Genomic DNA, 26,934 nt, shown 5'->3' on the forward strand with positions numbered 1-26,934 from the left:
TCAGATCTATCCATACTTAAGACGACTATCTAATTCAAGCAAATTCTCAGGAACAGCTGTTAAAGGATCTAGAATTTGTAAAGACTCTTCTCTCTTCCCTGTGTTACACTCTCCATGAGGAAAAATCAAAAATTGTGCCATCGGAGATAACATTCCTGGGAGCGAGTCTGAACACAGACGCCCAGGTGATATATCTCACCCAGGAGAAGCAGACAGCTCTTTCAGTTTACTTCAAGGACTTGGCAAGCCTGTCCCAGCTCCCTGCAAGGAAATACCTGCAAGCTCTGGGATTCATGGCCTATTGCATTCTCATGATTCCATATGCAAGACTGCATATGAGGAAATTGCAATGGTACCTCAAGAGCATTTGGTGTCAACACACACAGGACCCGGATATGATGATTCCTCTGCTTCCATCTCTGTGGACAGAGTTTCTATGGTGGGCAACAGCCTGTTTACAAAACAAGGGCATGCCTCTTCATCCACCCTCCTGCCACTCAAGTTCTTACCACAGACGCGTTCGACTACGCCTGGGGAGCACACCTGGATGGCAGATGCATACAGGGACGTTGGAATGCCCAGCAGATGCACCTGCACATAAATCTAAAAGAGTTGATCTCAGTTCAGCAGGCCTTACTAGCTTTCAAGCATCTTCTTTCTCCAGGGACCCTGCTCGTCAGAACAGACAACACCAATGTCATGTGGTACATCAACAAGCAGGGAGAGACTCATTCTTACCCCCTGTGCAGGCAGAGCATGAATCTTTGGTACATGGCAGCATCCCTGGGCCTGCATCTCCTAGCTCAGTTTCTTCCAGGAAGGCTCAATGTTTTGGCAGACCAGTTGTGCAGACAAACCCTGGATCCTCACGAGTGGCAGCTGAACAGAGCAGTCTTTTACAGCATCATTAAACGTTGTTGCACACCTCAGGTGGATCTTTTCTCCTCCCCAGGCAACCATCTTCTACCTCTCTTTTGCACCAGACAGCATCACAGCAGAGCCTGGAGAGTGGATGCTCTGTCCTTCCCTTGGATGTTGCTATCAGTTTATGCCTTCCCTCCTCATCCTCTTCTTCCCACAGTATTATTGAAGATCAAGGACGAACGACCAAGGACACTGGCCCAGACAGTACTGGTTCACTGCTTCGCAGTCTCTCCCAATTTCCTCCTTGGCATATTCCTCTGAAGCCAGATCTTTTGGTTCAGAAAGGGGGAAACATTCTGCATCCTCATCTTCAGTCTCTCCATTTGGCAGCTTACCTCATTGTATGACTCCTTCCTTATCTTCTTCCCTTTCCCAGAAGGTGTTTGACATGCTAAGGGAGGCCAGGAGGCCTAGCACTAGGAAGTCTTGCGCTGGCAAGTGGGAAAGATTCTCTCATTGTATGCAGGCTAGAGGGGATTTTTCTTCTCAGCTTACCCTTCCTCTGATCCTGGAATACCTGGCTGAGTTGCTTCAGTGTGGTCTTTCTTTTTCCTCTATCAGGCTCCATGCTTCAGCCATTTCTGCTCATTGCTCTTTTGAACAGCCCATTTTCTCTCATCCCCTGATGAAAATGTTTCTCAGAGGTGCTTGCAACTGAAAACCTCCTAGATGGGTGCCTACTCCAGCCTGGGATCTTAATTTTGTTCTAGAGAAACTCACTCTTCCTCCTTTTGAGCCAGCTGCCACTGCAGATTTAAAGTTTCTCTCTTGGAACACTGCCTTCCTCTTGGCTATAACTTCAGCAAGTAGGGTGGAGGGTTTCGGAGCTGCAAGTTTTGGTGGCTGTGGAGCCTTTTCTTATTTTCCATGTGGATAGGGTACCTCTGAGAACCAACCCCTCCTTTATGCCTAAGGTGGTTTCTAGCTTGACTCTTAATCAGTCCATACACCTTGCTACCAAGACCTTCAGAAATCAGCACAGATGTTCATCGTGTTACCCTGCTGCAGTCATCACACTTGGGTTATCCTGTCGTCAGGCGGTCCCGCAGTCGGCCGGATTTCCAAAGTCTTGGTCCGACATCGGTTGCTGTCGCCTCATCCCTGATGTCAGTGCGCCAAGGGTACATATATTCCAACTGACGCCATTTTCTTCAGTTTTTCTTGCCCCTTTTCTTGCCGCTGTGCCCGAAGCAGAAGCAGCTCGCAAGTGCCGGTTGGCCGACTCCTGAGATTTTCGAATTCGAATTTCAGACTGAAGTCTTCTATAAAGCTAAGTACCCCGTTGGGGAAACTTTTCTTGCCTCAGACCGATGTCAGAAAAAGTTAACAATTGTATTTCTTGTGGGAAGCAAATACCTCATAAGGATTTTCATTCTTATTGCATACCTTGCCTAGTCCCTGATCACGACGTCACTTCTTGTCGTTTTTGTGCTAGATTTAATAAACGTACTATTAAAAGACGATTTGATTTCGCACGACACTTTTTTGGTAGACAATTTAACTATAACATGCCGTCGGAGCTACCAACTACCGGCGTGCACAAAAAACGCAGGAACAAGAACCGACAGCCCAGGCCTAAGCCCGATTCCGAGGCCTCGGTTGATCCGGTCTCCGGTTCCCCGGTTATCAGTGAGGCTCCGACGCAGCCCCTGACTACCGCAGTTCTGGAACCCGAGACTGCTACAGATATTTTGTCAGAATGTACTAGGCTGACGCAGCCTTTTACTTCAGGCCCTACCGACGATTTACCTTCCAAGGACATCGGTACTTCTGAAACGCCATCGGTTTCTGAAGGCGTTTTCAGACCGACGACTCTTACAGTCAAAACGTTTTCCAAGTTGAAGACTCCTTCTAAATCGAAAAAGGCTTCACTTCAGTCACCTGTTCAAGGCCCTATGCCTAAGAAACAGATGCTCAAAATGGCAGAAGATTTGATTTCTCTTATCAGGGGTTCACAGCCTCCTCCTGACAATTTCCTCTGAACAACTGACTATTTCTTCAGATTCCTCTGGGGACCAAGACTATTCCTTCTCTCCTTATGAAGATTCTGATGCTGAGGAATCTATTCCCTTAGCTTCCCCTCCAGAAGATTACTCTTTTGGGGAAACTTTACACACTATGAGGGAACATTTTCACTGGGAAGGTCAGGATTACTCTGATTCCAAGAAAAGGCTGAGAGAGTTTCTTTTACTTCCCCAACACAGACCTCTAGCCATCCCTCCTGTTTTGGACATTGTGGATGATGTCTACTTAGAATCCAGTTTCAACCCTGACTCTCTACCTCCTGCCACGGCCAAGCCTGACAGATGCTACAGAGTACCTGATTCCCACAAATTCCTTTACAAAAGCCCAGTAGCTGACCCAGAGACTATCTTCCAGGGTCCCAAGGGGGCTAAGGCTTCCATGGCTAAAAATCCAGTACCTTCTGAAAGGGATTCAAGAGCACTAGACAGATGGGGGAAAAAGGTTTACACCTCAGCCACTTTAGCTATGAGAGCAGTAAACTGTCAATTCCATATGCTTAAGTATCAGCAATTTCTGATCTCTCAGTTAAAACAAAAGATAACCACCTTACCTCAACAATCTGAAATTAAAGAAGTACAAGATTTGTTGCACGCCACCGAGCAGGTGGGCAAACATACCTTACAATGTGGGTTTGATTCTTTAGAGGCCTCCTGCAGAGCAGCTGTCACTGGATCAGTTATACGTAGGCATGCCTGGTTAAAAGAACAAAGTCTGCCTGATCATGTTAAAGCAAAACTATTAGATGCTCCCTTACAACAGGATGTTCTTTTTGGTGTTAAAGCAGAAGAAGTTTTAAAGAAAATGGAAGATAAGGCGAAATCAATGCAGACAGTCAAAGATTTTCTACAAGTACAACCCCCTCGCTTCAGCAGAAACTGGCCAACAAAAAATTGGTCCTTTCCAGCCACTGACAGGCCTCAGAGGGGTAAATACAGATGCCCAAGGGGCAGAGGACAACCACAAGCTCAGTATAAGCCTCGCCAATGGGGCACTCCAACCCAGAAGGGAGGAGAAGACAGGGCTCAACCTACCAGAAGGCAAACTCAATGACTTGCACCTCAGCTGGCCAAACAAAGCTCTTTTGTCAGCCCCCTTGGGGGGAAAACTAGCACTATTTGCAGACAACTGGCACATGGTCACAAAGGACAAATGGGTCCTAGACATAATTTTACGAGGATACAGATTCCACTTTCACACCTTGCCAATAAAAAGAGGAATGCCAAACCTGCCACAAAATCAAAGGGCAGAGGCTCAAAAACAAATTACAGCTCTCATGGCCATGAGAGCCATTCAAAGGGTACCAACTCAAGAGCAAGGCCAAGGCTTTTACTCAAGACTCTTCCTAGTACCCAGGAAAGAAAATGCTTGGAGACCAATTCTGGACCTCTCTATTCTAAACACTTACTTACAAGTTCCCAAATTCAAGATGCTAACACTACAGCTGCTACTTCCCATGTTGGGCAAGGAAGCATGGCTGGTAACGTTGGACCTCAAGGAGGCATACCTGCATGTCCCTATCAGACAAAGTTGCAGAAGATACCTCCGTTTCATTGCAGGTTCAACCCATTATCAATTCTCTGCACTGCCCTTTGGCTTATCTACTGCGCCCAGAGTATTCACAAAATGCCTGGCACCAGTAATTGCATACTGCAGACAAAGAGGAATTCAAATATATCCATATCTGGACGACTGCCTCATCCAAGCAGAAAGAAAGGACATTCTCTTACAACATCTGGCTTTTGTGAAGCATCTACTAAATTGTCTGGGGTACACAGTAAACGAAAAGAAGTCAAAACTAGTACCCTCACAAAAAATGACATTCCTGGGTGCCAGCTTGGACACAATGGCCCAGAAGGCTTATCTTACACCAGACAAGCAATTACAACTGACTCAATATTTCAAGACAATGGCAACAAAGACCCAATTAACTGCAAGAAAAATTCTGCAGGCTTTGGGCTTCATGGCATCTTGCATTCTGATAATACCATTTGCAAAACTGCATATGAGGAAATTACAGTGGTACCTAAAAAGCGTATGGTCTCAACACAGCCACAGCTTGGACACAGTGATATCTCTCATTCCCTGCCTTCAACAGGAATTTCTATGGTGGGCACAGGCATGTCACCTCAACAAGGGTCAGCCTTTCATCTTGCCCCCACCCAGGCAATCTATCACAACAGATGCTTCAGACTATGCCTGGGGGGCACACATGGCAGGGCAATGCATTCAAGGCCTATGGACTGCAGAATAAAGAAAACTGCACATAAACCAAAAAGAGATGCTAGCTGTACAGAAAGCTCTGACAGCCATCAAGGATCTACTACAGCCAGGACAACTTGCAATAAAGACGGACAACACCACAGTAATGTGGTACATAAACAAACAAGGGGGCACACATTCCTACCCTCTTTGCAGGCAAGCAATAATCTTATGGAACACAGCTCTGGCCTACCAAGTCCAGTTACAGGCTCAATTCCTGCCAGGACAGAAAAACACATTTGCAGACGACCTAAGCAGAAACATCAAAGATCCCCACGAGTGGAAGCTAGACCCACAAATGCTTACAATGATAACTCAAAGATGGGGTCTACCAAATATAGACCTGTTTGCCAGTCCTCAAAACTACCAGCTGACAAAATTTTGTACAAGGACATTCCACCATCAAGCTTGGAAAGTGGACGCTCTCTCCTTCAGTTGGAAAAACCTGACAGCATATGCCTTTCCTCCATTACCTCTTCTCACAAAGGTTCTTTTGAAGGTCAAAAAGGAGAAACCTCGACTGATTCTCATAGCCCCAGACTGGCCACGCCAGCACTGGTACTCGCTATTGAAGTATATGGCTCACAGCCCACCATGGATATTGCCTCAAATTCCTCATTTACTCACGCAGCAAAACAAGCAGATTCTACACAGCCAGATCAAAACCTTAAACCTGGCTGCATGGAAAATCAATTAAACATCCCACGAGCCCCTCTTTCACAAGCAGTACTGGATGTTATTTTAGAGGCCAGGAGGCCAAGCACCAGGAAGGCTTACTCGGACAAATGGAAAAGGTTTTGTGCTTGGAACCAAGCTAAAGGCCAAGACACAACTCAGCCTCATATGCCTCACATTCTGCAGTATTTAACTGAGATGTTACATAAAGGACTTTCCTTCTCCTCTATTAAAATCCATGCTTCAGCTATTTCAGCTCACTACGGCACTAATCCACCTTTATTTTCCAATCCTGTACTAAGGCAGTTCCTCAGAGGGGCAAAAAACATTAGACCACCTAGAAGAGCCCCTACACCAACATGGGACCTCAACTTTGTTCTGGAAAAACTAACGCTACCTTCCTTTGAACCAGCTTTTTCTGCAGACCTTCAGTTCTTATCCTGGAAGACTGCCCTGCTCCTGGCAATAACTTCTGCTAGGAGTGTCTCAGAATTACAGGCACTTATGGCAGTGGAACCTTTCCTCATTTTCCATCAAGACAGAATTTCTCTACGAACTAATCCTTCCTTCATGCCTAAGGTGGTTTCCAGTGTAGCTTTAAATCAAACCATCCACCTACCCACTTTCTTCCCCAATCCACAGAACAAAGGTGAGAGACTCCTGCATTCCTTGGACATTCACAGGCAACTTCGTTACTACTTGGATAAAACTAAGGCGTTCAGAAAAACTGACCAGCTCTTTGTTTCCTATGCTACAGCTTCTCAAGGGAGGGCCATATCCAAGCAAACCATTTCTAAATGGATAGGCCATTGCATACGATTCTGCTATACCCATCATGGGAAACCAGTTCCTCCTACCATTAGATCCCACTCTACCAGGGCAACAGCTACCTCTACTGCCTTTCTCAGGGGGGTCCCTACCAAGGAAATTTTAGAAGTTGCAACTTGGAGTTCTGTACACACCTTCACCAAACACTATCACTTACCTCTTTATTCTAAATCCAGGGCAGGCTTTGCCACTGCAGTTCTGCAGGGCCTCATTGCCTCCACTAACCCTCTATGATGCCTCCACCCTACCTTAGCTTTGGGACTCAACCCAAGTGTGATGACTGCAGCAGGGTAACACGATGAACTTAGTACAGTTTTGTACCTACCATAAATGTAGATGTTTGAGTGTTCACCCTGCTGCAGTCCAGGTTACCCTCCCTCCAACCCCTCTAATCTACTGGCTAAATCTTTGCTATGCCTTTCTGATGTATTTGCTTATAGCTGAAGGGATTTTGTGTTTGTACAGTGTTCACACCTTTTTGGTACTAAGTTGGATCACCTTTTTGGGGGCACCTGACATCTGGGGCAAGAAAAATTGAAGAAAATGGCGTCGGTTGCAATATATGTACCCCTGGCGCACTGACATCAGGGATGAGGTGACAGCAACCGACATCGGACCAAGACTTTGGAAGTCCAGCCGACTGCGGGACCGCCTGGCGACAGGATAACCCAAGTGTGATGACTGCAGCAGGGTGAACACTCGAACGTCTACATTTATGGTAGGTACAAAACTGTACTTTGTTGGTCAGTTTTGCCCCTGGAATCCAGGGCAAGGCTATTTCTAAGCAAACCATTTCTAAACGGATTGCTCATTGTATTACTTTTTGTTATTCCTTTCATGGCAAGGTTCCTTCTCAAGGGGTTAGGACCCACTCAACTAGAGCAGCTTCCATTTCTGCAGCCATTTTAAGGGGTGTCCCTACTAAAGACATTTTGGAGGGTGCCACATGGTCTTCTGTTCACACTTTCACAAAACATTATAGTTTGCCTCTGTTTTCCAGAGCCAGGGCATGGTTTGCCACTGCTGTGTTGCAGGGAATTATCCCCAACCCTTGATTCTGTTGGTTCCTCCTCCGTTTTCTCTGGGCTTTGGTAATCAATCCATTAGTTAGGGCTGCAACAGTGAAACATGATGAACATAGTACAGTTGTGTACACTTACCATAAATGTAGATGTTCGAGTGTATTCACTGTTGCAGTCCTGGTTTCCCCCCCCCCCCCCTTTTTTTTTTGGTCATCTCCTATTCTCTTTTCCTGCGTTACAGGCTAAATTTGATACCTTTTGCCAAAATTGCTTTTGGTTTAAGCCTTATTTTCTGGGGGCTTCTGACTGTTATGGCAAGAAAGACTGAGGAAGTGATGTCGGCTGCCTCTTTTTGTATCGGATGTCGTGACGTCCTTTACAACTGACGGCAGCTGATGTAATTTTTACTTACCTCTGGCATTCTGGCCGATCGAGGTCTACCGGGAGCCGGATAACCCATTAGGTAGGACTACAACAGTGAATACACTCGAACATCTACATTTATGGTAAGTGTACACAACTTTACTTTCCCCTCTACTTGTCACTCATTAGACCCATTATAGAGTGCAACGCCTCTTTTGGTATGTACCTCACAAGACATCTATTACTGGCCTCAAACAGATGACCTACACAGACCATCTCAAAAAACTCCAGCTTTACTCTGTCGCATATCACCTACTCAGAGGTGATCTCTGCCTAAGATACAAAGCTATGTCAAACCCAGAGCTGTTGGACATGCTCCACTTAAAGAAATCCCAATCCCTCTGAGCTACACATTTTAGGAACCTAAACCTTGTCACAACAGTATACAAAACATGCTGGAGGGCTAGATTCCTGTCCCAGAGACTTCCCATACTCTGGAACAAATTACCTATCTATATCAAGTCAAAGCTCCTCATTAGCACTCTACAAGAAAAATCTTGATGATTGGATGGGAGATAGGAAATTCACCCCAGGGATCACTTCTGTGGCTCTGCTCGACAGGGGCACAAGAAAATAATTTTCTTGGGTGGTGAAAGCCAGTTACCCTTTTGGCTAAGCTTAGATAAGCCCTAGGGCCAATAGCCTAGTACCTACCTACGAACCTATAAAAATCCTGATTCTCAGCCACCTTCTCCTAAGAGACCTGATCATTTCTGCAAGGTGCCTGATGACCACAAATTTTTTGTGAAGCCCCCCCTTAGCAGACCCTGCAGTGATTGCTGTAGCCCGAGGCAAGCATTCAAGACTGATCCCATCCTCGTCCCTTCTGCCCACTGGCAAGGACAGCAAAAACTTGAACAGACTAGAGAAGAAAGTTTACACCTCTTCCACCTTAGCCTTCAGAGCTATTAATTACCAAACCCATGTGATTAAGTATGCCTTGGACTTGGTATCCCAAACATTTACACTCCTAGCCTCTCTGCCTGACTCTCCTACCAAGACTGAGGTAGCATCAAAACTGTCCCTGGCATCCCAGGTGACCAGACACTCAATTAGATGCAGTTATGATGCAGCAGAGGCTTCTGTTAGATCTGTTACTTCCGCCTCAGTGCTCTGCAGATATTCATGGCTTCAGCTACAACCCCTGCCTGAGGATTTCAAATCCAAAATTCTTGATGCTCCACTAGACCACACCCTCCTGTTTGGGAAGCAGAAAAGCAAGGTGCTTCAAGACATTAAGCACCTTCTGGTATCCCCTATACCTAAATACTACAGAAACTATCCAGTTAAGACCACCTATGTCAAAAGAACCCCATAAACTGCTACCCCTTCTTCTTCCAGGCATAGGAGAGGAACCAGGAGGCAGACCTCTACTAGATCATCCTCTTTTCTGCCTATCCTCAGACAGTCCTTTTGTGACAGAAATGGCACCAACAGTGTGTGACTGCCTTGCCCCCCCCCCCCCCCCCCCCGTCAGCCCATTTCTGACACTGCCTGCCCCTCTGGATAACAATTACTTCAGATTGCTGGGTCCTGGCAATAGTAGAACAGGAATGCTTCCTTTCTTGGAAAGAAAGGCCCCCCTCTCGGGGGATCCCATTCCCACCCAAAAAACAACTACACTTTATTTCAGACATTGTACAAGATCTACTGAATCATGGAACCATAGAACCTGTCCCCCCAGGACAAGAAGGAAAAGGCTTTTACTCAAGGTTCTTTCTAGTACCAAAAAGGGATGGGTCATGGAGGCTAATTCTGGATTTGTCCTTTCTAAATCTCTTCCTAAAAGTCCCATCCTTCAGAATGCTATCCCTCCAAACCCTCCTTCCAGTATTACCAGCACAGGCATTCATGGTCACTCTAGACCTGAAGGAGGCCTACCTCCACATCCCTATAAAACCCTCTCACAGAAAGTACCTACATTTCACTGTGCCCTGTTCTCACTCTGTCTACTGCCTTGCCCTTTGGTTTATCCACTGCACCCAGGGTCTTCACCAAATTCCTTTCTCCAGCCATAGCCTATTGCAGAACCAAGGGCATTCAGCTCTACCCCTACCTAGACAATATCCTCATTCTTGCAGAAAAAGAAGTCACCCTAAAAAAATCTGCAGTTTGCCGTGTCTCTGCTACAAGGTCTGGGGTTCACCCGTAATCTCCCCAAATCATCCCTAACACCACAGCAGGACAAAATTTTTATGGGCTGCAGGATACGAACAGACATGATGAAGACATTCCTTCCTCAGGACAAAGTGCTTTCCCTAACAGGCCACTTCCAGGCTCTGCTCCAGGTCCACCAACTATCAGCAAGACAATTTCTGTGACTTCTAGGTTTTATGGCAGCCAACAGCCCTATGTTACCATTAGCCAGGATGCACATGAGAAAACTACAGTGGTATCTAAAGAATGTGTGATCCCAACACAACCACCCTCTAGAATTCCTGCTTCCCTTCCTACCCTGCCTAAAGGCAGAGTTAAGGTGGTGGATCCAGCAAGTTCAAATGAATCCAGGACTTTCCCTTCACCTTCCCACACCAGCTCAGTACATACACAGAGACGCATCAGACCTGGGCTGGGGGACTACCATGAAGGGCCTCAAGGTGGAAGAACGCTGGCAGTCACCCCTCCAGAAAAAGACACATCAATGTGAGAGAAATTAATGCAGTCCTTTTGGTGCAGAAAACCTTTCTTCCCATCCTTCAGCCAGCTCCCCTTCAAATCTTCACAGACAACACCACAGTCATGTGGTACATCAACGAATGGGGGGGACCAAGTCTTATATACTCTGCAGGCTAGCAATCCAGATTTGGGACCTAGCCTCCCAAAACAACTTATCTCTGCAGGCAGCCTACATACCATCCCAGGACAACCACTAGGCAGATGCTCTCAGCAGGTCATCCTCTCTGCGTCGAGTGAATGTTAAACAGAGAAGGTTTTCTAGACATTGTCCAGCTGTGGGGCACACCTCAAATAGATTTGTTTGCCTCCCCCCCAGAACAGACAGCTGAAAAGATTTTGTACCAAGGACCACTCCCCACTAGCTTGGAGAGTGGACACCTTCACCATTTCATGGAAGGGACGGTTTCTGTATGCCTTTCCCCCCTTCCCTCTCACTCAAAAGGTCCTTCTGAAGATTAGCAGGGACATGTCAAAAATCTTTCCGGTATCTCCCTATTGGCCAAGGCAGCATTGGTTCCCCCTGCTACTATCTATTGCCAAGGGCAATCCCCGCAAGTTACTCCACAAGGTGGACTTACTCACACAGCAGAAGGAAGCACTCATCCACCCTCACCTGAAAATGCTATCTCTAACACACTGGGTGACAAACATTTAATATCTTTTAGACACCACTACTCTGAGGACATGCTTTTGGCCCTCAGGGAGGCCAGGAAACCTAACACAAGGAGATCCTACATTTTAAAATGGGAAAGATTCTCCAAATGGTGTTTCCAAAGACATAGGGATTTCATTCTACTGGATGTCCCTCTAGTCTTAGCTTACGTGTGTGAACTTATCAAGGCAGGCCTTTCATACTCTTCAGTGAAAGTCCACCTATCTGCAATCTCTGCCTGCTTACCCTTAGACCCTCCTTTACTCTCCAGGTTAGATGTTAAATTGCTCCTGAAAGGGGTCTTGCACACCAGGCCACCAAGGAAGCCCATTCCACCGCCTTGGGGCCTAAACTTTATCCTAGTAAAACTCACACTGGCCCCATTCAAACCAGCCAGTTCTTCAACACTTCGTATGCGCACATGGAAAACAATCCTGCTGTGGTAGCTCTCATCTCGGATAGAAAGGTGTCAGAGTTACAGGCACTCATGGCCTGTCCCCCCTACACTATCTTTCACAAAGACAGGGTGGACCTGCACACCAACCCTTCTTTCATGCCCAAAGTGGTCATCGAGCTATCATTAAATCAGTCCATCCACCTGCCCACCTTCTTTCCCTCTCCCACCAATGACTGTAAGAGAATACTCCATTCCCTTGATGTGCACAGACAGCTAAGACTTTATTTGGACAAAACTAAGTATATAAGGAAATCTAATCAACTCTTTGTATCCTTTCATCCCAGGCCCCTGGGCAAGGCAGTCTCCAAACAAACTATCTCCTGTTAGATCAGGAAAACTGTCTGCTTCTGCTACTCCTGCTATGGCAAGGACTTACTTCAGGGGGTAAGAACACACTCCACTAGGACCGTAGCATCCTCCAAAGCCTTCTTCAAAGTCCTGGACACAGCCTCCATCCTGGAGGCAGCCACCTGGTCCACTGTACACACCTTTACCAGACACTACAAATTGGACCACTTCTCCAGAGCCAGAGTAGGTTTCACTCGGGCAATCCTGCAGGGATTTCTGGAATCATCTACTTGTACCTCCACCCTTCCTCCTTCCTAAGCTGTGGTACTCTCCCACACTAAGAATACTCCAACATGGGAATAGAAGGACATAAAATAGTTGTGTAAAGTGTTATCATAGCCATAGATGCCTTTCTCTTCCATGTTGCAGTATTCCTTCCCTCCCACCTATCCCCCTGCATGCCTTTTCACCTGTCTGTGGAGCACCCTGGAGCACCACCTAGACTATGGTCACACTGGGCATCCAATAGCACTTTGCACATCTGGAGGATATCATTTGACTCTACCTAGTACACTGTCCGACTGGACAGTTAGTTCTGAAGTCTGTGTGTGCAGATGTCACATTTAAGACTCCAGATTTATGGCCCTGCATGTGACATCCCACTCACCAACAGCAACCCGGGTTAAGCTTTTGTATAGGAGTTGACATTCGGGTCATCTGAGGCGGAGAATCCCACACTAAGAATACTCCAAAATGGAAGAGAAGGACATCTATGGTTATGGTAAGATTTTACTCGACTATTCTTTTTCGATGAAGTGCATGTTCGACAAATTGGAGTTGGCAATCTATCGTTTGCTGAAGTGTGTTTTCGAAATGCTAAGCAGGCCATGCTAGGAGTAACGACTTGGTCATCATAAATGCAGTCACTAATTATTCATGAGGACTTCATCTGGAATCCTGGTTTTGAATTTCAGGTTGTGACTAAGCATACATTGGACAACAAGACACTACACAATGTACTTTCTGATATGAAAATGAAGAACTAAGCTAAGGTCACTTAAAGCCACATGTTAGCAGTGCTGGTGTATGTGACTTAAAGTCTTTCTGTGCTATGAGCTGAACTTTGACATCTTGACTGCTTATGGCAAAGCTTAGTTCTTTAAATTCCAGTGGGGTACATTAGATACCCTAAATGGCAAATGATGAAAATACATTGGAAGACCTATATATTGTTGCACTGGCTGCACAGTTATCCTTTGCTGCCATTTATCATCACTGAGGCTTTCTGTGTGCATGTATTCAGCCATCTTTGTGTTTGTAAAATATAACTTAGAATCATTCTAGTTCTTATTTATTTGATAAACACCCTAAAACTTCTTATTGTGTTTAATTAACAGTGTACAAAAGCAGGCAATTCCCATCCTTTCAGAAGGCAAGGATGCACTGGTGAGGTCACAGACAGGGTCAGGTATGTCATTTTAAATAAATTACCTGTGCTATGAGTGTATTAAGGGTGGCACAATGGTACCACGGTATTAAGGGTGGCATGGTGGTACCAGTACACTGAGCATGGCACACTGCTACCAGGGTACTAAGAATGGCCACAATTTTGAATTATCAGGCTGATATGATAATGTTTGTTCTGACTAATTGTGAAAGTATGAGGGATGTTTTGTCTGCAGTTTCTTCTTGTGAGAACAATCTGCTTTAAATAATTTAACTTATTCTGTTGTGCAAGTCACTACTTGTTTATGATGTGTGTTGTGAATCAGTTTATAATTCTTCAAGGGCTTTGACTACTGGCACTGTGTTGAGGAAGTTTGCCTGGCTGCATTCTTAGAACTTCTGAGATGATGATAAAAAGTAGATTTTAATTTCTCCTTTAGGTAGAAATTTAATTTTTAACCCTTGTGCTGCAGAGATTATCAAAGAATGTGATAACAAGGGTAAGCTGATCCAGCAAATCACTAAGATTTTTCAGCCCTCCTGTTCCAAATTTTCTAAGGGATTCTATAACCTCCTCATCCAATTTTGGCAAAGTATAACATAAACAGTCTGAATAAAATGCAGGTAAACAGATGATCTGATATTTTCCTCTTCATTCCTCCTCACGATAGGGTCTCGGATCCATCTCGGCTGCATTCTTCAGACTTGGATCTGACACTTGAGCTCCTTCCTCTTACCCATAATGCACTACACCTACCCAAGCACCTCAGATCTGGTTTGCCACTTCAGCGTCCGGACACGGATCTCCATACTCTCGAGCGATAGGATTGTTAAATACACAAATTGCTTCTTTTTTTTTTTACCTTTTTGTCTTGCTCTTTGCTAGTTTTTTCCTTCTCTGCTGTTGTGCTCTATAAGTGACATCCTCCCACTCTTTAGTGGCATCCTCTCTCTCTTTAATAGAATTAGTTTTTTTTGTGTGTGTGTGTGTGTGTGTGTGTGTGTGTGTGTGTGTGTATGTGTTTGCAGCCAAGTAGTGTGTAGGTATGTCTACTTGACTCCCTTTTACATGAGGGCTTTCTCATTGGTTAGATAATGCAAAAAAATAGTAGTAGTTATTGCTGGTAGTGTTCTTGCCTTCTGTGCTTTCTTGTTGATTAGCGTGTTCGTTCTTTTTGGGTGGCTTAAGTCAGTTCTCTGGGTGAGTCTGACAAACCCTCCCCGGGGTTTAAACATTGCACTTCTTTTGGGCACAAGATCCCCAGTCAAGATGCCCACAAGGAATATGCTTGTTGTTGAGGTGCAGATCATCTTCAAGCCGCTTGAGAAATCTTTGTGTCCTTCAACCCGCGAGCACTCCAGGATAGACGCAATAAGTTAACCTTAAGGGGTTTTCTTCCATCTTTGGTTCCTGAGGCCCAAACCCCCCTCTGTGGCTTCGTCCTCCTCCTCTTCTAAAAAAGAAGCTAAATAGCGGTATCTCCCTGCCTCCCTGAGAGACCCTCTGGAAACAAAGTCTAAAATTAAGAAAATTTTGGATCTGACCTCCTTGGATCCAAAGGAAGTGCCTACCCTGTCGGATCCACAAGCCTCCTTGGATCCAAGGGAATTAATAACTTTGTCACCATGTTCCTCTTTGGCTCCGGTTTCAGATCCTAGTGCTCTGGATCCGAGAACATGGAGCAAGTCTCCAAACCATTCATTAAAGTCCGCTTCACCCAAGTCCAGACACTCCTGACCTACCTCATCGGCTTCTTCCAGGTCCTCTAAAAGCTGGTCCGAGGCAGACATGGATGATGAGATTCCTCAAGGCCCAGATTCAGATGGGGGGTAGTGTGTGCTCCATCTCATATCGTTAGAGCAGGAAGGTGGGTGGTCTGTCTAACCTCCTCCTCCTGAGGAGTCAGTGTTCTTAGAAGCTTTCAGGGTGGGTCCGTATTCATCCTGGGTGACCTCCCCTAGCGGACAACCTCTTTGATTTGGTTTCCCGTGGGGCATGGAAGGAAGCAGATACCATCAAACCCATTCCCAAGTGCCCTGATAGGTTCATGGCCCCACCAGCCGATAGAAAGCATTGGATTAAGGGCCCCATAGTTGATGCTATCATGGTGGCAGTGGCCAGTAAGAAAGAACTGGCAGAGGAAAGTGCTAATGTCCATCTGCCTAACAAGTTTAGAGTCCTGGACATGTTCAGAAAGCACATTTATACTTCAGCCACCTTTGCACTGTGGTCATTAAACAACCTAGCTCATTTTACCCAGCTTCAGAGAGATCTGATCAAGGAAATTTCAATTTCTCCGAGTTCATGCCTGCGGAGGAAAATTTCTCCCAAGCTGGCCAGTCTGTCATCCATTGCTAATTCCTCAATGAGACTGATTTCCCATAAAGTGCAAGGTACCCCACAAGCTGTCTGTTCAAGGCTGTCCCTAAGGAGGAGGCATGCTTGGATGAGGCTATGCGATTTTGCGGAATCCTTTAAGGCATCCTTTGTTAATGACCCCTTTGATGGCTCTTCACTGTTTGGGTCATCTGATAGAGATACACTCACTCGCAGTGAAAAGGACAGGAAGGCATTTTCTGCTGTAGGAATCGAATTTTCTATGCCTCAGAGGTCCTTTTCTAGGAACCATTGTGGAGGCAAGAACAGGTTCTGTAAATACCAAGGGCCTTTCCAGGACCCGTGTGGGGAGCAGAGGGGGAGGATTTAAAGATATGCATCACCCTAGAGGCAGAGGAGGGTCCACAAAATCAGGGCTTTAGAGATGCGTTCAGCAAGCCTTATCAGCACTCCTGAAGCACTGCCTGACTGTCCATCTCTGGAGGCAGTTGGGGATCGACTTGCTTTGCACTCAAAAGCCTGGACACACTTGACACAAAATCCCTGGGTGCTAAGCATAATATCCAGAGGCTACTTCAGTCCCTTTTTCCTCCCCCCTCCAAACGCCAACAAGACACTCCCTGAAGTGCCACCCAGTCAGAAGGTGGCAGGCAGCACAGGAAGTTCAAAAACTGTGTCAAAAATGAGTCATCCAAGAGGTCTCAACTGAACTAAGAGGATTTGGAACCTACTCCCGCTTTTTTTTTTTTTGATGCCGAAAAAGACAGGGGACTTAAGACCCATATTGGATCTAAGCAAACTGAATCTGTATGTAAAGAAGTCGAGGTTCCGAATGGGTATGGTCCAGTCCATTCCGCCACTATTGCGCAAGTGTGATTGGATGTCTTTAACAGATCTCAGGGATGCGTACTATCACATCAAAATACACAAGCACTCTAGGAGACACCTGCACTTTCAGCTGGGAGCCAATCACTTTCAGTTCAGAACACTACCCTTTGGGCTCACCACAGCCCCCCAGGTGTTCACCTAATGCATGGCAGTTGTAGCAACTCACATGAGACTCAGAGGATTCCGGGTGTTTCCATGCTTAGATGATTGTTTCCTTCCCGCTCCCACAAAGCATCAACTTTTCCATGCCAGAGATTTTTTAATTCAACTCTCACACTCCCTGGGCATCACTATATATCTAAACCAGTCCAGTCTTACTCCTGTGTAGAACATAGAATTCATAGGAACAGAGCTGAATACAATGGATCAAATAGCTTCTCTTCTCTTACACCGCATGACAACACTGAGGAATCAAGTCTCGGAATTGCTATCCCACCAGTCCCCACCTGCACGGCTAGTCTTATGAGTCCTAGGATCTATGTCAGCAGCAGTTTTGTTAGCTCCCCTAGCAAGGTTTTTTTATGCAAATTCTTCAGTGGACATTAGCAGTACAATGGTTCATTCTTTACCAACCACTACTATTCCCATCAGATGACACCAATCTGCAAACATCACAATGTTGTTGGATTCAGTCAGACAATCTCGTTTTAGGTAGACCTTTCTCAACTCCCCCTCCAATAGCCACAGTGACCATGGACGCTTCCGCATTGGGGTGGTGGGTATTACAAGGACAAGATGGTCCAAGGCATGTGGTCCTCTCTGGAGACCAGGTTACATATCAATGTCCTTGAGATGAGAGCAGTTCTCCTAATGTTGCAAGCCTTTCAGAATGCTCTCCCTCTGGGGACTGTTGTGGTTCAGACCGACAACATGTCTGTAGTCTGGTACATCAACAAGCAAGGACGAACCTGCTCTTACCTGCAGTGCAGGGAGGCCATGAGGGTGTGGGAGTGGGCGATACCTTCGGACTGCCTTCTGGTTGCAACACACATTCCAGGGAAAACTACTGAACTGGCAGACAAACTCAGCAGATCTGTTCTGATTCGATTCTGCACAAGTGGTCCCTCAAGCAATCAGTGTCAAACATGATCTTCAACTGCTGGGGTCAACCTTGCTGCGACCTTTTTACCTCTCCCTTCAACAACAAGTGAGTGAGTTTTTCACTTTGATCCCTCCTCCAGGTGATTCCCCGATGGAAGGTCTGGTACATGATTGGCCCCCAGGCCTCCTTTATGCGTATCCCTCTCTTCCATTGATCCCGAAATTTTACAGAAGGCAAGCAAACTGAAGAGTTCAGTCATCCTCATTTCCCCCTTCTGCCCTCGACAGATATTATTTATTTATTTTATTTTTATTTGACATTTGTTAACTGGGTTGGTCCAGCTGGACTAGAGGCCCATTTTAAGTGGAGGCCCGAGAAGAAAAGCTTCAAAAATACACATACAAGCATATACGAAAAGTACAAATAGATAAGAACATTATACATGCAATTCATAAACCCAGGAAGGCAAGTTTCATTACAAATACAATAAGAACTTCTTCTTCTTCTTTCGGCTTTTCCCAGTTAGGGGTCGCCACAGTGGATCACCTGTCCCCTCATGATTGGCAGTGGAGTTTTACGGTGTCGAGTTGCCAGCCCGGCGCCCAACGTTCCTCAGAAGGCACTACAAATACAATAAGAACAATGTATAAAAATGCAACATGGAAAGAAAAAAAAAATCAGTTACTATAACAACAAAGAATGACACTGTAAATATAGCTTATATAAAAAGAGTTACCAGGAAAAGGATTAAGTAGTGATAAAAACAGTAGTGAATATTTAATTTCAAGATAAAAGATTTGTCTGAAGATGATAAACGTAGAAAATGAAAAGAAGGTACTGAATCATACATCAGGAAAGGGGGAGAGGTAAGGAGCGAGAGTGAGAGGGATGGAAGGTAAATTAATTAGATCGAAGAGGCATGATATAAAAAAGTGAGGGGGCAGAGACTACAAAAATGTCAAGTGGGAGTTTGGCATGGGCAGGACCAAGTATATAGAAAGTGGTGCTTTAATTCTTTTTTAAGCTGGTGTGGTTGAGAGATATTTCTTAGGTTAGGGGGAAGAGTGTTCCAAATGTGCTACCCTGTACTTGCAAAGTAACTTTCCAATGTTCTTTTTGGGTTTATAGATGTTGAGAAGATGTCTGTTAGATGAGCGGAGATGTTGGAGGGGGGGTGTAGTAGGACACAAGATGTGAGAGGGAAGGGCAGGGCGACGGATTGTAAAGTAAAGAATGTGTGATTTGTAGCTGGGGAGTTAGTAATTGATGAGAATGTTCAGGCCATTGAAGCTTCCGGTGGGCAAAACAGTTGTAAGAGTTATAAGGAAGATTAGCAGAGTATCTGGCTATTTTATTGTATGTTTGGTCAAATTTGGACAAGAGAGTAGATTGAATGTTAGTAAGGGTAGGGGGAGCATAGAGTAAAATTGGTAAGAGGAGTGACTGTGCCAGAGATATTTTCGAGGTAGGTGTGAGGAATTTCCTATTTCTATAGAGAAGGCCAAGTTTCTGTTTTGTTTTGTTTTTTTTTGTTTGTTTGTTTTTTATGCATTGTTGGATATGTAAGTCAAATTTTAATCCATCATCAGTTTTGGTGCCAAATAGTTTTGTATGAGGTTCAGCTTTAATGATAGTTGTGTGGTGCCAGTGTTTTGGGAAAGAATAGAAGGAGTTTTGGTTTGTTTTTTTTGGATTAAGTACCAGGTGATTATCAGATAACCAAGTTTCAACAGCTCAGAAGATGTCCTGGGTGAGTGTAAAAATGTCAGGAATGCTATGGGCGTGGTAATGAATGTGGATTCATCAGCATAGGTTCATAGGTTCATACTAGGCTATCTGCCCTAGGGCATTTATAAGCCTAGCCAGAGTGTGTATGGCTTTCGCCACCCATTTTAAATTAATTTTGCTATGCCCTTTTTCGAGGTTTGTATACTGTGCCTCTGTCTAACAGTGACACAGAAGTGATACCCGGGGTAAACCTACGATCTCCCATCCACTCATCAAGATTCCTCTTGAAGAGAGTCAATGAGGGACTCTGCCTAACCTGGACTGGGATTTTATTCCAGAGTGAAGGGAGCCTCTGGGTTATGAATCTGTCCCTCCAGCATGTCCTATTTATTTCAGTGCTGAGGTTTAAGTCCCTCGAGCGCGTAGCTCGATGGGATTTGGATTTTCTGAGGTGCAGCATGTCCATTAATTCGGGTTGGACATGGCTTTATACGTCAGGCACAGATCGCCTCTGAGCAGGCGGTATGCCACTGAGTAGAGCTGGAGTTTCTTTAACCGGGCAGCATACGGCATCTGTTTGAGCCCCTTGATCCTCTTGGTGAGGTACTTTTGGGGTCTTTCCAGTTGCTGCAGGTGTCTGGTAAGGTACATCCCAAAACGGGCATTGTACTCAATTATGGGCCTGATGAGGGATGAGTAAAGAAGCACGATGACCTCCCCTGATCTAGATGTGAATCCCTTCATGATTAGGTGGGCTATATAAAATGTTTTTCTAACCACTTTGGCCACGTGGTTGTCAAATGAGAGATTGCTATCAACTTGGGTCCCCAGGTCCCTAATTACTTCTTCTGTACTTAATGGATTACCACCTATGTGGTAATTTGTGGGCACTTTGTTTTTGCCAAAGGGGATGACTATACACTTTTTGCATATTGTAACAGAATGGAGTTTGCAGGCAGAATATAGTTTATGAAGATGTTGAATAGGAAGCGGCCCAGAATTGGTCCTTGTGGAACTCCTATGTTAACTGAATGAAAGGGGAGGGGGGAGAGGGCAGTTTGCCAACAAACAGATTGTTGTCTATTGTAGAGATCACTGGAGAACCAGTTAACTGAGGAGCTAGAGAGTTTGAAGTAAGAGAGTTTAAGTAGTTAGACTGAAAAACAGTATCAAAAGCCTTTGTGAGACTGAGGAATAGACAGGAAATGAGCATGTTATTGTCATAGGCCTCGGCTGCTGTATGAGTGAAAACGAGTTATGCAGTGGAAGTACTGCGGTGAGGCCTGAAACCATGTTGGGTGGAGGTGAGCAAGTTGTTGTCTAGCAGGTGTTTTAGTAACTGGGTATGTATGCATTTCTCCATAATTTTGGAGAGAGGTGACAGAATTGGCAATAAGACTGAAGTTAGAAGGGTCAGTGGAGTTACCTCCCTTATGTAGAGGCATTGTGTAGAAGGATTTTCATATATCGAGGACACAGGCTTCATTAATGGATCTGTTTGTGAGTATAGAGGGTAGGATAGGCAACTGATTCTGCAGCAATTTTGAGAAATTAGGGAGGCAATTTATCAGCAGAGGGGAAGCAAGGTTTGAGTCTGAGCGGGAGAGCTTTGATGTAAGAGGTGGGAACATGTTTAAATGAGAAACTATTGGAAGATGGTATTTTGGGGGATGACGGGGGGGGGATGTGCTATTTTGAGTTATATTTTGTATAGCATCTTTGAAGTAGTTGTTTAGAAGGGTGGCAGTTTCAGTAGAGATATTTTGGGGGAAGGGTGTGGTCGGGGTGCCGGGATAAAGAAGTTTATTAATGGCTGTCGAGAAATTTGTTGGATTATTACGTGAGTTTGATTGAGTGTAGCAGAAGACATTTTTCTTTTTGTTATTAACTAGTTTTAGACAGGTTTCTGAGCTCTTTGTATTTTTTAAGTAGAGAAGGGGTTTGATTTTGACCCAGGCTTTCCAGACACACACTCTTTTGTGCATAATGGTGTGGGTATTTTTAGTGAGCCAAGTGACAAAGGTTGATTTTATCCTGATTTTTCTGGTAGGTGCTAGCGAGTTAAGTATGTCTAGGAAAATCTGGTTGAAGGAGTTGACAGCTTCATTGAAAGGGAGTTGGTGAAGGAAGGCCCAATTTATGTTTGATAGTTTGGAGTTAAAAGAATCTGAGTTGAAACTGACAAGTTTATGACAGTTCTATATAGGTGGTCTTTGGGAGGTTGCAGGAGGTATCTTTCAATATCGTTAGGGCAATGAGCACTTAAAGTGTTTGGAAGTCTTCCAGGGTTGCGATAGAGTCTGGAATCTGAGATGAGAATTCAATCTAGAGTATGGCCGGTAGTGGAGTTTTTGTTAAAGCGAGTAGGGGAGGTAATGAAGTTCCCCTTCCTCTGGTCTCATCTGAAATATCCTGTGTGGATAATGGAGCGAAGACAGGACCTCCTCTCTCACCTGTCAGGACTGCAGCACCCCAGTCTTCATGCTGTCAAGCTGACCGCATGGTTTCTCCACTTTCAACCATAGTGAGACAGTCCAGGCTTGCTTCACTGGTCCATAACATCATCCTTGCATCGCAAAAAGTTTCAACTAAAAAAGTTTACAACAGTAAGTGGAAGAAGTCCGTTGTTTGGGTTGCAAATAGAAATAGTGATCCCTTCTCAGCACCATTCTCAGATAGTTTGCTTTTTCTTAGTACCCTGCTTAAGGAAAGAGCAAGTTTCTCTACCATCTCAACTAGCTGCAGTTTCAAATTTTCATACTGATAGCCAATCTCTTTCCTTGTTTGCCTTTAGAGTATGCAGTGCCTTTATGAAAGGTATCTGCTGAGACCTCCCACTAAGGACCCCTCCCTACCTTGGGACCTAACTGAAATGCTGTGGAGTTTGACTCAAAGACCCTTTAAGCCAGCAGCTGGTTGTGAGATGAAGTTTTTGTCATGGAAAACAATCTTTTTAGTAGCCATTACTTCAGCGAAGAGAATTTCTGAACTTTAGGTGTTATCTTCCAAACCTCCGTACATAATTTTTGTGAGAACAGGGTTTCTCTGCATAGCAGTCCCTCTTTTATGCCTAAAGATGCCAGGAAAATAATATTAAGCAGTCCATTCAGTTACTAGTATTCTTTCCAAAGTTTTCTAACAAAGGAGAGTATATTCTACATCTCCTTGATGTTCATAGGCAACTACGTTTGTATCTGCACAGAACAAGGCAGCACAACAAGTCAGACCAGTTATTTGTAGCCTTTTCTTCTAACAAACTAGGCTAAATGGTGTCTAAAGTCACGTTGGCGAAATGGATCACTGATTGTATCACCTTCATTTATTCACAGAAAGGCTTAGAACTGCCCTGACCTCCTAGGATGCATTCTACCAGATCTATGGCTACTTCTTCCACCTTCTCATCTAGAATTTCCATTGATGATATTTGTGCAGCAGCCAATTGGTCCAACAATCACACCTTTGTTGCACACTATAAATTACATATCTTCTCAAGAGACAGGGCTTCCTTTGGCTTGATGGTGCTCTAGCATAAACCTCCATGAGGGCCACCCTGGAATCGCGTAGCTGGGGACTCTGACCGTATTGTGAGGAGGAATGAAAAGGACATCATCATATTAGAAAGTTTGTGTTGTCCATCTTCATTCCTTCTGACCTTCCCATGCAGCCATCCCCCCTGCCTTATTCTTCTAGAGGATTTATGGAAGATGGCGGGACCCTTGTCTGAGCCTTACTTGCACTTTTTCTGTCCTGTCTTGGTTATCTATTTATGGCGAATCAGCAAACTCGATCTAAGGTGCTTGGGTGGGTGTGGTGCATTATGGGTAAGAGGGAGGAGCTTTAGTGTCATATCCAAGTCTGGAGAATGTGGCCGAGCTGGATCTGAGGTTCAGATCAGAGACCCTCTTGTGAGGAGGAATAAAGATGGACAACACAGATGCCAAGTTATAGTAAGACATAACTTTCTATTTAAGAAAAAATAGCAAGAGGGTTCCAAAAAGAATTCAGGACCCCCCCCCCCCACTGAAAACCAAGGACAGTCAAATAAGTCAGAATGACTGTTTAAGGGACCTTGTTGTCCCAAAATCCCACCCCACCCACCGTGGCAGCCCTTTTCCATTCCAGAAATTCTGAATCTTCACTTTTCTCTTTGGCAACAGATAGTTTCAGACAAATGGGTTATGAAGATTACTCGTCAGGTTTTCAGATGGCAGTGAGAGAAAATTCCTCCTTTCCATGAGGTAATCTCTCATACACTGTCCTTCATCACATGCTATCTCAGGGAGTGATCGAACCAGATTCTCCTTTCCAGCTGCGAAAAGTTTTTTATTTAAGAATATTAATGTTTTTATTGTCAAATGTTTCTAATGCCTGGAGACCAGTTCTGGGACCTTTCTTTGCTAAATCTGTTTGTGATGGTGCCCAAGTTCAAAGTACTGTCACTAGACAACCTGTTACTTCTTCCTCATTCAAGTTTCCTAGTAACTGTAGATTTAAAAGATGCTTATGATCGCAGTCCTATTCATCCAGACTTCAGGCATTTCTGAAGGTTTTGTGTGTCTGGATTACATTATCATTTTGCTGCCTTACCCATTGGATTATCCACTGCACCAAGAGCATTCACAAAGTGTCTAGCTAAAATTATAGGTCATTGCAGGCAGGCTACAGGGTATCCACATTTTTCTTATTTAGAGGATTTCCTTATCTTTTAAGAATCTTTTCCAAAGAGTCAGAAATAACATTCAAAAGTCTTTTTTTTGACTATTTTCACACAGGATTGTATTTCTGGGGTGTCAGCTAGACACCTCAGTTCAAAGAGCTTTTCCTTCACAGGAAAAAAAGTAGATCTATTTTTAAGGCTTTTTACTCGGACTTCAATTACTGTGAGGAGATACCTCAGAATTTGGGGTCTTATGTCATCTTGGTTCTCATAATACCCCTGGCAAGATTCCACATTAGAAAGATACAAGGATATCTAAAGGATCTTTGGTCCCAGCACCGACCTGCTTTGTTCTTTCAAAACCCAGTACTGGGATTTATCAGAAGAGAAATATTTTGTTGAGACAGCAAATAGCCTTAAATTCAGGTCTTCTCTTCTCCCTCTGTGTTCCAAAGCAGTCAGTCACCACAGACGCCTGAAACTTTGCTTGTAGATTAGTTTCAACAGGGATAAAAGTGCAAGGTGTGTGGGACACCAACTTCAGATATAAGCACATAAATATAAAAGAGATGCTTGCCCTAATCAAGGCACTCAACTCTCTGAATCATCTTTGGCCCCAGGGACATCTTCAAGTTGTTACAAACAATACCACAGTAATGTGGTACATCAACAAGCAAGGGTGAACCGCTTTGCAAAGTAGCCATGTTGGCTTAGGATGTAGCTTCACAGCACAGTCTCACCCAGCAGGCTTCCTATATTCCATTAGAGGAAAATTGTGTGGCAGACGAGCTTAATAGGACAGTGTTAGACCCTCACAAATGGAAATTAGATCAGGGTGTCTTCAAAGATTTCATCCATTTGTGTGGAATTCCTCAAGTAGACCTATTTGCCTCCTGTTTGGACAATCAGCTGGCACGATTCAGCTCCAGGACTCCATGCAAGAAGGCCTGGAAGGTAGATGCCTTTTCTTTTCCTTGGACAGTAATGTGCCTGATTGTTTTTCTACAATTTCCACTGATATCCAGGGGTATGTCTGAAGATTCAGAAGGATTCTCCCAAGAACATTGCGATGACTCCCTTCTGGCACAGGCAACAGTAGATGTTCTTTGTGTTTCACTGTTGCAGTCATCACATTTGGGTTATCCCTGTCAGGGTAACCCTCGGCTGGCCCGAATACCAGAGGCTTAGTATTTCTGTGTCAGTTGCTATCGCTTCAGGACTGACGTTAGGTCGTCAGTAATATAAAGTAAGACAGCTGACACCATTGCATCAGTCTTTCTTGCCAAGGAGCCCAAAGCAGAAGCAGTTCGCAGGAGTGCCGGTCTGCTACTACCCGAGTTTCGTCTTCTGAATTGAAGCTGGAGTCTTCTAAAGCTAAGTACCCCATTGGGGATCCTTTTTTCTTGCACTAACCAATATCAGAAAAAGTTAACAATTGTCTCGCCTGTGGAAAGCAAATACCACACTGAGACTTTCATTCTTACTGCGTCACTTGCTTAGGCCCAGACCACGATGTCCCCCGCTGTCTCTTTTGTGCTTTGTTCAATGCCAGAACTATACGTCATCGGGCCCTTATTGTAGCTAGATTTTTTCGCTTACAGTCCTCGAATTCCGATATGGCTTCGGTAAGCCATCCGACAGCAGATCTTCTGAAAAAAACATAAGGATAAAGACAGAGGCAGACCGCACAGGTCCAAACCTACCGACGACGCTTCCGATAAGCTAGTCGTCAATTCTCCGGTCCTCAGTGAGGTGCTTTCGTAGCCCCTAATGCCCACTTCTGTGGATTCACAGGATGCTACCGAGACCCTTTCGGAGTCCAGTATGCCACAAGACTCTTCTTCGACTAAGGATTCTGCGGTTGTCTCTCCCTTGGATGGGTCTGGAGCCGCTGAGAAGGCACCAGCTTCCGAGGAAGTACATTGCACTACCGATTCTCGATACAAACCGACGACTTCTTTCGCATCTTGCATTCTTTCAAAAACTACCGAGTTTCTAAGGCCCAGGGTACGAACCACACCCAAGAAACTGACGACCCAATCTCACGCACCTGCTTCCTTGTCTCAGTCTCAAATGCTTAAAATGGCAGAAGACCTTATGCTGATAAGAGGGAAGCGATCTGAACTCAGTAGTTTTGTCTGAACAGGAGTCTGATGACTCTGATTCATCTGAATATGAAGACATGCAACCCCTCTCTTCTTATGAGGATTCTGGTGCAGAGGATTCCATTCCTTCAGCTTCTCCACCCAAGGACGTTTCCTTTGGGGAAACCCTTCATGCCTTAAGGGAGCATTTCCAGTGGGAATGGCAGGACTACCCTCATTCTAAAAAGAGACTCAGAGAATTCTTAGATCTTCCATAGACCTCTGGCCATTCCCCCAGTCCTGGATGTTGTGGACGATTTTTTTCCTAGAATCCAGTTTGACTCCTGACACCCTCCCTCCTGCCCCCAGAAAAACAGACAGATATTGCAGAGTCCCTGACTCTCACAAATTTATTTTCAAAAATCCTACTGCTGACCCTGAGGTAATTTATCAAGGGCCTAAAGGAATTAAAGCAACCTCTGCTAAGAATCCCACCCCCTCAGATAGGGATTCCCGCGCACT

At 44.8% G+C, this 26,934-nt stretch overlaps 1 protein-coding gene across 1 annotated transcript in view; it reads left to right on the forward strand.

The window, feature by feature from the left end:
* DDX31 (DEAD-box helicase 31) overlaps positions 1 to 26,934 on the forward strand; it is a 2,738,529-nt gene that overhangs the window by 806,789 nt on the left and 1,904,806 nt on the right. Inside the window, exon 5 of the mRNA XM_044057921.1 lies at positions 13,627 to 13,697. Within this exon, the coding sequence (XP_043913856.1) occupies positions 13,627 to 13,697 (71 nt within the window). The remainder of the gene's footprint in view (positions 1 to 13,626; positions 13,698 to 26,934) is intronic.

The sequence above is a fragment of the Protopterus annectens genome, chromosome 16.part0, assembly GCF_019279795.1.
Source record: "Protopterus annectens isolate FY-2018-M chromosome 16.part0, PAN1.0, whole genome shotgun sequence".
NCBI lineage: Eukaryota > Metazoa > Chordata > Ceratodontiformes > Protopteridae > Protopterus > Protopterus annectens.